At 31.4% G+C, this 11,664-nt stretch overlaps 1 protein-coding gene across 1 annotated transcript; it reads right to left on the reverse strand.

The window, feature by feature from the left end:
* Window positions 1-3,483: 3,483 nt before the first annotated feature.
* Window positions 3,484-9,854, reverse strand: LOC107032253 (calmodulin-binding receptor-like cytoplasmic kinase 2). Its single transcript, XM_015233834.2, has 5 exons — window positions 9,505-9,854; window positions 6,176-6,423; window positions 5,696-6,068; window positions 5,283-5,584; window positions 3,484-4,106 (listed from the first exon to the last, which is right to left on the reverse strand). The coding sequence occupies exons 1-5, from the start codon at window positions 9,800-9,802 to the stop codon at window positions 3,900-3,902; spliced, it is 1,428 nt and encodes a 475-aa protein (XP_015089320.1). The 5' UTR covers window positions 9,803-9,854; the 3' UTR covers window positions 3,484-3,899.
* Between the last annotated feature and the right edge of the window lie 1,810 nt (window positions 9,855-11,664).

Consider the following 11,664-nt stretch of genomic DNA (forward strand, 5'->3'; position numbering starts at 1 on the left):
AAGTTCAGAGAGTCGATTTCAGTACCCAAATTTCAGAATTCTAAGTGTTTTGGAACGAGACCCCCTCGACGGTCCGTCGTGGGATCCGTCGTCTCAGCCAGTTTTTCCAGAAATAAAATCTGCTGCTCAAAACGACTAAACAGGTCGTTACAAATCCTATTATCAAGCTAAAAAGAAATATTGGGACACTCAAATTTCAAGGCCCGTTTGGCCATAAGATTTTTCAAATAATATTTGGAAAAATTTGGCAAATAATGTTTATCCATACAATTTGTCATTATTTGGTAAATATTTTTGGCAAATATTTCAAATTTTCAAATACTAGTTTTTTCTTAATTTGGGTCAAATCTCATTATTTGGGATCTTTTGAAAATTAAATTTTTACCACAAACTTTTATATTTTACAAAAACACTCTATATAGTAGTTGCTTGCGTTGTATTACATAATTTTTTACGTGAAACACCAAAATAATGATGAAATATTTACTGAATATTAAATAATGAATTGATTCTTGATAAAAATGATGAAAAATTGGCTCAAGGTAACAAAGTCACGTGTTTTGTATACTTCACGATGTATGGAATGATGTTTGTTGCACTCACTCCAAATTATCACATTGCTCTAGTGTCATGGACATTTTTTGTTATTGTTCTAACGAACATCCAATTAACATGTAATACAAACTTATAGTTAGTTTTGATAGTTTTTAAAACTTATGGATATAAATCATATTTTTCTAAAAAGGTAAAATATATTTTCCAATATCTATGGCCAAACACATGGTGAAATTTCACCAAATTTTCACTCAAATAATATTTGCCAAGAATATTTAAAAATCTATGATTAAACGCTAGCTTAATACATGTGCCTTATTTTTTACGGTTAAGAGTCTGCTCCAAAAAAAAAGGTCAAGTCAAAGGAGGGATCATTGCTCTTGTATATGAACTAACTAGTTGTTATTATTTGTCGTGTGGTTGCGATAAGTTTGGGTGAGTTTATGACCAAAATCACCCACTAAACTTTTGTTGTATTCTCATAAAAAAATATTTTACAAATTTTAATAAAAAAGTTAATTGTGAGATATTTTTGGTCAAGTTTTAAATAATTAAAGATGTTTATGGTTAAAATGAGATAAAATAAGAATGTAAAAAAAATTCTATTGATGTAAAAGGACAATTTGAACAAAATTTTTAAATTTCATGGTGCAAAGAAGATTTTTTTAAAAAAAAGGTGATAATAGGTGGTGTCAGGTTTTCTTTTTATTGTTTTTTGTTTAAATATGAAGGACCATTTATTAAATAAAAAGAGGGCTCAAACATAAATAATTTGGGTCCAAAAGTGAACCAAGCCCAAAACAAAAAAAATTATCAGCAACAAGTTGAAACGATCAAAAAATAAAAAGAAAATGAATTGTTGAACCAAGCGGCATTCCTATTAGCTCAATGCTAGACATCCATTGAGCTTCTGGAGGTCCCTCTCTCTCTGAATCAAACATGAAAAAATTGTGTTAAGCTTGAATGGTACGCATTTGGGTGTTCAAAAATCTCATGAGCACCATGAATATGACTCTGTGAAGACTTCTTCAGTTCAACACTGTTGTCATCTTCATCTATCAAGATAAAAGACCTAATTCCCTCGTACATCACCTGAATCAGCCTTAACTGAAAAAAATAACTTAATTCATCCATAACTCCTGCAGATTGAACTCAAGAAAACTGATACCAGTTCATTTTAGTTCAGGATATCATAAGTATTTTCTCCAATCTTGATCTATATACGCTTGAATTACAGCATGCTACACTCTATGGAGAGTGACTTTTTCTTCTTTATTTTTTTTGTCGCCTAACCTTTCCTATGAATGTTTATTTGTCCTGTTAATAGTAGTCTTTGAACTTGATCCATGATATTTGTTCTAATATTTCTTTATTCTGAGCTTTGATCGTCCTTGCTTATCTACTTGAATTATTGTTCTCGTTTGTATTGGCATATCTTCATTAGAGAGAAATAACATTATAGTACCTGCAAAACCATACATGAGGTAGAGTCACGGTTTGAGATTGAATCATTAATATAAACTTTATTTTTAATAACTAAAATGTCAATTAGATATAAATAAAGAAATAAAAAAATTGTGGGCCACATAGGAAATATAGGTGGAGACAAAAAAAATAATTTAACGATTTAGAAGTAAATATATGTTTAACGTAGAAAAACAAAAATAAATATATTAAGAAAGTATAGATAATTTCTTTTACCAAGTATAAAAGAAAAATCTGAACATTTTTCATTTCTTCAATATGAAAAAAAGAGAAAAGGAATTATAGTTCAAAATCCAAATTTTGATTTAATCTTCAAAAGGAACTAACTATATGACTAAAATTCTAAACTTTGATCAAGTACCCAAAATTCATTCCAGACACAAATTAATAGTGGTAAAACACACTCCAAACTTACTAGGCTCATCTTAACCGAATGTTGACATTGGTCAAGTCTAAGCTTTAAGAAAATTAGAATTTTCTATCCAATGGCCCAAAATATCAAATGTCTCGAAAATATCAATCATCCAACTAATTGATGATCACCTTTTGGACCTAAGGAAACCGTTAGAATTCCATTTTGAGCTTGTTAACCCAAACACGTTAGTTTGGTCAAACTTCTCTAACTTTTAAAATTAAAAAATCTCACTTAATTCTTATTTGATCACCTCGAAAATCGAGACATCCATAACAGTCATGCAAATGTCAATACAATCACTATATCAAAAATGATCATTAGCGGAAATAATTTTTATTTGCTATTAAATATATATTTGTAGCGGCAATTAGCACTCTTTATATATGTCTCTAAATTCTTTAGCAACATTGGTTCTGATGGCACTTAACTAATGCCGGTAAAGACTTTAGCATTCTTTATTATCAATATCTAATGCCGCTAAAAATTATTTTTGTTATAGTGAATGTGCTAAGAACTCATAGCAAATATTTAGCATGCTCAAATATATATATATATATATATATATGTGTGTGTGTGTGTACAAACTATCTTTTAGAAATTTTCAAATTGATATAATGAATATAACATTTTTGTTTTAATGAATACAACATTTTGATAGATTATACCGTTCTCCATCGTTATAACTTACCTAAGTTATTATGTCACATCAACAACGGAGTAGAGCTACTATAAAGAGGTGGGTAAAGAATAAAATAAGATTATTAAATACAATAAATAAAGACAAAATGAAAAGAAAATATTAACATAACAGTGCAATCACACGAAATCGGTCATTACATAAAACGAGGCTTTTCGTCGTTACCTAACAATGAATTTGAATAATACGATACAATTAAAATTAAACTAACAACTGAAACAAACATGATATTTAAACTAACAATACAACACATTACAATGAGTAACAACCATCCAAACGAGGTGTTATTCTAGTTAACCATAACCTGAATTTATAATATCAAAACTCATAGTGTGAAATATTAGCTCAAACTTTAGTATCAAAAGGAAAATGGAGGAAATACATTTCAAGCACTTTCTCATACATACAATTCCTAAGAAAGACACCCAAAATGTTATATTGATATTCCTTCTCAAATAAATCACTAGATACATACAACTTACAAGCCAATGATATATAGACAGTTGCCCCTTCACAATTCTTTGCCAAAAGCCCAGATTTCCATTAATTACAAATGTACTCATTTCTCCCTATACATTCCAATATCAATGCAACTATCCCATCAGACCAAAATCTCATCATCAGAAATACATTCCCTGCAACTTGCCTTTTATGTGTACATACATCACAAAAACACATACATTCTTTTCACTCTTCAATCAGGGTGCCCGTGAGTCGAGAGAGAGAGAGAGAGAGAGAGCGGGTATTTCAGCCTGCTAGTTCTCTGTAATTCTTGCGGATGCTCCATAGAATCTCGGCACATTTTCTCATGGTAGGCCGGTTCTGTCGATGAGGAGCCAAACATTGCAAAGCTAGTTCATAAATTTTTTCCATGGCCAAACTATTTGCAGCAGATCTTTCTAACCTTGGATCCAAAGTTAAGATTGCATCTCCACTTGTGAACTTCTTCATTGCCTGTATATAAACCAGCTTTTGTCAACACACTTCTTTGGTGAACATATTGTTAGCAAGATGAATTAATAGAGAATGATTGTATCTATTAATGAATATAGTGTTGTAAATAAGTGTAATTATACAAATTTTTTGTTGTAATCATAGAGAATAGTATCGTGATAGAATAGCGGATTTGGAGGGATAGCATAGTAGATCTAGAGGGATTTGAGTGACAGATTTAGAGGGATTGAACAGCTGATCTTTAGTGATAGGAATAACAGATCTTTAAGGATGTGTAATGTGAATACTCTATATAAAGGGAAGACTCTCACTTTGAGAGGAATTCAACAAAATCTTGACAAATATAAGCCTATCAAAAAAGAAAGGACAGTAAAAATGGTTTTAAGAATTCATTTACTACAAGATATAACTTTGTCATTCATCCGTCAATCAAAGATTGCAAGAAATAGGAACTGTGGAGATTAAATACAATCATAGTATCTTGTACTGACATTATGAAAATAACCTAACTTATATACAGTGACAGTGTGAATTCTTTTTACACTACCAATGTAGTTTAACATATTGTAGCAGACTAAGTTGCTTGGACTTGGGTGCAGGTCTCCGATAGGAGTATGGATCTAGAAGTCGGGTCCTTTATGATCTAAATTTTAATATTCGGGAGTACGAGTGGGGGAATTCGGTTAAAAATAAATTAAATGATTCAAATATCTAAAAATAGAGTTATATGTCTAAATTGTGACACATGATGTGGAGAACTTACGAGGAGAAAATATTGATCAAGAGGAGAATCCCAGAAAGAGATAAAAGGAAAAGGCATCACATAAAAGTTTCTATCTACAAGCACATTCCATTTTCTCTAAATTTACCTTAGCTTTTGTTTTGATTTCAGAAATCATAGGTATGTGTCCCGAATTTCTCTGTCGATTTTAGTCAAAGTACCAAAAATCGATTGACGAATCCGGTACGGATCCCACACCCACATTGATCTTATTGACACGGGTACAACACTGAAAGTAAAGAATCCGGGCAACTGAGGTAGCAGATAACTTGTCTTATTTTTCATGTCACTAACCATCACTATTTATGGACGATTTTTTTAGGTGATTTGATAGTATACAAAATCCTTTTGCAGTACTAATGCATAAAAGTTAAATATTTAGGAAAGAAGCATACCCATCTTGCAGTAATGCGCTCTTTAATTTCTTTTTTTGGCTCGATAGGCCGCCTTCCCGTAACAAGTTCCACAAGTAAAACACCGAATGAATAGACATCACTCTTCTCAGTAAGTTGATAGGTACTTAGGTATTCAGGGTCTAAGTAGCCTGCAGTCCCTTTAACTTGGGTAGAAACATGTGTGGCTCCTGACTCAGTGTCAGCTGCTAGCCTTGCAAAACCAAAATCGGCCACCTTAGCTCGAAGGTTTTCAGTGAGGAGAATATTAGAAGACTTGATGTCTCGATGGATAATAGGGTGATCTGCATCCAAAGCACCCTTTTCTTTTTATGATATATTGGAAGAACAGAGAAATCCTAGATAAATAAGCCAAGAATTCAAGAAAGACTGTAATGCACACAATTCACTTGTACCTGTATACATATGCAAATATGTAATTGCATGTCCTACATCTATTCCAATGTCTAGTCTTGACGCGAAATCAAGAACATTTCCATTAACACCTGCATTGTTAAATGACATCAGCATTATAAATAAGCATTGAAACCAACAATTTTGAATGCTAGAGCAAAAAATTGATGGAAAATGAAAACTCAGAAGCAAGATCAAGAACTCACTATCCAAGTGTTCCCTAAGAGTTCCATTAGAGACATACTCAACAACCAAAATCTTTTCTTCTCCATGCTCCAAGAACCCATAAAACTTTACTAAATTTAGATGTTCTATTTTTTCTAAAGTTTGAACCTCGCTTCGAAATTCAGCTCCCGAGTGTTTATCATGTATATTCTGCAAATACAAGGCAGTTAAGTACTCTTGCCAGATTTTTAGCATGTTCAAGTTCTTGAACCTAAACAGGAACAAGCTTGATATTATTAATAAGTAACTAAGTGTACCTTTTTGGCGCGTTTGATTGCAACAACTGTTCCATCCGCTAGGCAACCCTTGTAAACTATCCCGAAACCTCCTTGACCAATTTTAAGGCTTGGGGAAAAGTTCTTTGTGGCCTTATAGATATCTTCCATGTTGAATTTAATACTCCCTGCCTCTTTTGTGTGAGTTGAATTATTTTCACTGCCGTAGATGCTTCGACCTCTACTGCTACTGCTACTGTGTCTCTTCTTCCTTCCGCCATCAGATGAACCTGAAAATTTCCAACCAACTAAAATGTGAAGAATCTTTTGGAAGTAATTAGTGAACTTCCTTTCTTATCAAATGAAATACAAACTAAGCGGAGTTTTAGCAGTCTTTTAGCTAGTGGAATTAAGGGAAACAACAAATTCCAACTCAAGACTGTACAGAAATTATATCGTTCAATTTTCATTACAAGACAAATATTTAACATCAACGGGGTATTTAAGAATGAAACTAAGTAAGAAAAACTTATGAAACAAGGAAACCTTTTGCAGTAATAAATCCCAGCTGAAATCCCAAGCAAAAGAAGAAAGGGAAAGACAAACAAAATGTACTCATGTAATGCCTCCGGATGAAGTTCAGAAATCGATTACTATTATTTCTACTCCTCTCTGATTCTCAAATGGACGAACTCAAATGGAGATCGCTAGAGCAGATATAGAGGAATTGGCTTAATTTTCTTCCAATCAAAGCTAAGCATCCAATTTCGAACTAAGCTTGGTCTTACACTTCAACAAGAAAATCTTTTGAACATTTATAACCAAATCGTTTCGCTTCATCACGTCTCGAGATACTCTCACTTCTATGTGTTTGATGGAGTAAAAATTAATCTTTAGATTGAATTTTAGGAAGTCAAGTTTTGTATTCTTGCTGTAACAAACATACTGACTCTGCATAACCGATCAATGTGAAATGGAACTTGGAAGTCAAACACAGTCTTGTAGCTCCATCTAATTTACTGAAGTATAGTGCTATCAACTAATGATAAAATGAATCAAATATGTGAAATGCATTACTTCCCTTTCCACTCAAAGCACAGCCTCAACATCCAAATGGTAAAAAGCTAATGCATGTTGTAGATTGACAGAGGTGTAGGCAATATATATCATATACGTGATACACATTGGAATTTTCTACTCCTTTTGTTTCAATTTATTTGTCTTACTTTCCTTTTTAGTCTTTTTAGTTTGTTTCAAATAGAATGTCTCTTTCCTTTTTTGACAACGCTTTAATTCTAACTTTCTACATGGCATGTTTAACACCACAAGATAGACATTTTGGTATATTCTACATATCTTTAGTTTAACACCACAAGATTCAAAAGTTTGTTCCATCTTCTTAAATTTCTTATCAAGTCAAAATCGGACAAACAAATTGAAACAGGAATATAATTTTTTTTTAAATGTACATTGTTTAATTCAAAGGCACAACAATGGATATACATGAACCTGTTGCTTTTACACTGGATCTATCTTTATTCATGGCTGAACCCAAATGACAAAGTTGATGAATTTACTGGGTTAATAAGCCTCAAAAGCACAGTTTGACCTTTTTTTCCTGATTGTTATGAACATTGAACAGTTGCATGTAATTATCTTTTAGGTGAGGTGATTGTGTAAAACATATTCTTTTTCTGTTGTTAATGCAGGGTCGGAGCTAGGTAAGGGGCAAAGGGTTCATCTAAACCGCCGTTCAGTGAAAAATTACATTATACATACAAGATTAAGTCAATGTATACAAGTACCACTGTACTCGTTCATTTATGATAAATTTAATGTTAATGTGTACATCTACAACTATGATGAAAAAGCTCCATCAACTTGTGCCTACAAGGTTTTGTTCCCGAAGGCATCACATGATTAATGTTCAATATATTATAACATAAATAAACTTCAATCCCACCAACCAAAACTAAGCATCCAATTTCGAACTTAGGTTGGTCTTACACTTGAACAAGAAAATCTTTTATAAATTTTCAAGCAAAATGCTCACTTCATCACTTCTCAAGATACCCTATGGTCTATTCTAATCTCACTTCACTTCTCGAGATACCCTATGGTCTATTCTAATCTCACTTCATCACTTCTCAAAAACCCTATGGTCTATTCTAATCTCACTTCATCACTTCGTAAGATACCCTATGGTCCATTCTAATGTCACTTCTATACTTCTGATGAGTTGATAATACCTTTAAATTGAATATTAGGAAGTCAAGTTCTGTATTCTTGCTATGAGAAACACTGAAACTCTGCATAACGAAACAATGTGGAATTGAACTTGGAAGTCAAAAACATTCGCGTAGCTCCATCTAATTTACTGTAGTGCTATCAACTAGTGATAAAATAAATCCAATATGTGAAATGCATTGTTTTCCTCTCAACTCAAAGCACAGTCCTCAACATCCAAATGGTAAAAAGATAATGGATGGTGTAGAAAGTCAGAGGTGTAGCCAATATTTATCATATGTACATGATACATATTGAAATTTTCTACTCCGTCTGTTTCAACTCGTTTGTCTTACTTTTTTTTTAGTCTTCAAAAGATATGTCTCTTTTCTTTTTTGACAACTCCTTAATTTTAACTTTAGACATGATATGTTTAATACCACAAGATTAAAATGACATTTTCATATATTCTACATATCTTTAATTTAAGACCACAAGATTCAAAAGTCTTTTTTACTTTCTTTAAATTTTTATGTCAAATCAAAACCAGAAAAACAAATTGAAATAAAAAGAATACAATTCTTAAACGTTGGTTTTTCTTCCTTTTTTACTTGGGTTTGATGTACTCGAGCCAAGGGTGTTCTGGAAACAATCTCTCTACCTCCACAAGCTAGTGATAAAATCTGCGTACACTCTACCTTCTCTAGACGCCACTTAGTGGAATTTTAATGGGTATATTGTTGTTGTTGTTATACATTGTTTAATTCAAAGGCAAAAATAATGGATGCACATGAACATATTGCTTAAACTGGATCTATCTGTTGTGGCATTTTATTATTTTATTTTACCTGTAACTTGTAATCACCAACACTATCTTTGTTCATGGCTGAACCCAAATTGCCTAAATCGATGAAATTATTGGGTCAATAAGCTTCAAAACCACATAGATGCAGAGACTTCCAAGTAAAATAGATTGTGTATATCATATTCTTTTTCTAATGAAAATTATCATTTCTATATACATATAATATATTATAGGTTGAATACCATTAACTTCTTCGTAATCTACTTCTTCACATTTTCAAAATCCCTTAATGAAAAAATCATGTTCAGGTGTCTGTGTATAAGCAAAAATCTCAACATACCTGAAGGAGCTTTAAACGAATCGGAATCACCAAAATTAGTACTCAAAGATTTAGGCTCCGGCGGAGTAAAACAGGACGCAAAAGCTTCTACGACGGATTTGACGGCGATTATGACCGGATTCCTGCCGGAATTTGACTTTTGAGAAATTGTAGTAGTAGTTGAGGAGTAAGTAGATGTGCTAGGTGAATGAGGAAGACGATCGGATGTACGTGAACCGACGGAGCTGGAAGACATATATACGGCGCCGGAACTAGATCTCCGGCCACCACCGGAAAATTGGGTATTGGGACTTTTCATGGTTAATGAATACAAAAGAAATGGCGGGTAAGCAGTAGTAGTAGTTGGGGTGTTTGATTTTTGCTAAGCTGTGTAGGGCCCACTATTGGGTTGCCAGTTTGCTACTCAGTCAAGTCAATAAATACAGTACGACAGATAATTGATGTTTTCTTAAGTTATTATTTCTCTTATATTTTGAAATAAATACATATTGTTTCATCGATAATAATTTTATTCAGATTCATATATGTTGCTATTAAATATATCAAAATAGAAAGAGACGGGAGTGAGAGAATCTATATATGTTAAATACATGTGAATATACTAAATATATGTGAAAGATCAGATACAAAGAGGCGACTGAAACAAAAGAGAGGTAAGCGACAGATTCAAATACATATGAATGCACTTGAATATTGTGTACCTAGAACAAATTACATCAAATTAACTTTATGTATTTTAAATGCATGTATCTGAACATGGTAAATACTTGTATGTGAAGTCCAAATTCAAGTAAAATTTCGTGATAATGAAAAGGGAACGAAAGGAAGGTAATTAGGTACTAAACTAAATAATGAAATTTTTGTAAGTTACATAATTATAAATTACATAAAATGTATTGTAAGCTATAAGAATGCATAAATTAAAATATTTAAAAGGATATATGAATGAATTGCGATAAAAAAAATTATTGTTTGATATTCAAAATTTAAATTATGTCATATAAATTAAAGATTACTATTTATGTGGCATGATGAAATTTTGGAGAGATGAATTTAGATATATCTTTAAGTTTTTTTAAAAAAATAAAATTTATTTAATTGAAAATTACATAAATAAATTGAAGAACACCTCAAACTTGAACATTTCTATTTGCAAAAATTGTTTTAATGGGACCTTTGGATAAAAATCTACTCAAAATATTTATTAGTCGATCAACTTGTTCCCCTTGCCTACTGGCCCTCGATCTGGCTCAAAGCTTATTGCTTCCATTTGTTTACGGATTAAGAGATTATCGATATATTTGATTTTTAAAATAATATATGTTTAAATTTATTATCTTAAATTAAAATTGTGCTTAATATATATTAAAATATATTTTTAATTTTGTAATTTTAGTTATATCAAATAATTTTTAAAATATAAACATGAAAAGTGACATTTCTTTTATATATTTATAAAAACCAAACCAAAAACAAATAAAACACCTAAATTAAACAAAAGATGATTAAAAAAATCTAGCAAATTGTACAAAGTAAATTTTAAAGAAGTTCTAAGTACATGGAAAAATATAAAAGGCAAATTTATCCGATTAATCAAACTAATATACAAATATTAAATAAAAAAAGTTAAAGCAATTTGTTAACCATGCAATTGTTTCTTTTATTATATATATAATATACTTTCTTGGGTATAGGGGAGTATATATTTCTTACCATTCTAGATATATTTTGACTTTTATTACTGCAATAAATATTATTTTTTAACCTTAACCAAATGTCCTAGAAATTACCTCATGGCACGTAAACAGATTCATAATAGAAGAAAAAAATAAAAATATAGGAACCCCTAAAATTAGTAGTACAATCAAAAGTTTTTGTCAACTAACAAAATGGTGGGGTACTTAGGGCCCGTTTGGATGGGCTTAATAAAATCAGCTTTAAAAAAGTACTTTTGAAAGTGTTGAAATTTATTTTTAAAATAAGCAGTTATGCGTTTGGATAAAAGTGCTGAAGTTAAAAAAAAAGTTGTTGATGTGTTTGGCAAATAAGTGCTGATAAACAGCTTTTTAAATCAAAATGTCTGAAATACCCTTAAAAGCTGTTAACATAATAAAAGTTAATTAATTTATATTTTACAGCCATAAATAATTATATTTTGCT

This window comes from Solanum pennellii, chromosome 10 (genome assembly GCF_001406875.1).
Source record: "Solanum pennellii chromosome 10, SPENNV200".
Classification (NCBI taxonomy): Eukaryota; Viridiplantae; Streptophyta; class Magnoliopsida; order Solanales; family Solanaceae; genus Solanum; species Solanum pennellii.

Bases quoted from the DNA above. Each gene is read 5' to 3' on its own strand.
- LOC107032253 (XM_015233834.2), bottom strand. From the start codon at position 9,802: ATGAAAAGTCCCAATACCCAATTTTCCGGTGGTGGCCGGAGATCTAGT. The intron at 5,585-5,695 runs GTACAAGTGAAT...CTTTGGATGCAG, and splicing joins ATATTTGCATATGTATACAG to ATCACCCTATTATCCATCGA. The intron at 4,107-5,282 runs GTATGCTTCTTT...GTTTATATACAG, and splicing joins AGCGCATTACTGCAAGATGG to GCAATGAAGAAGTTCACAAG.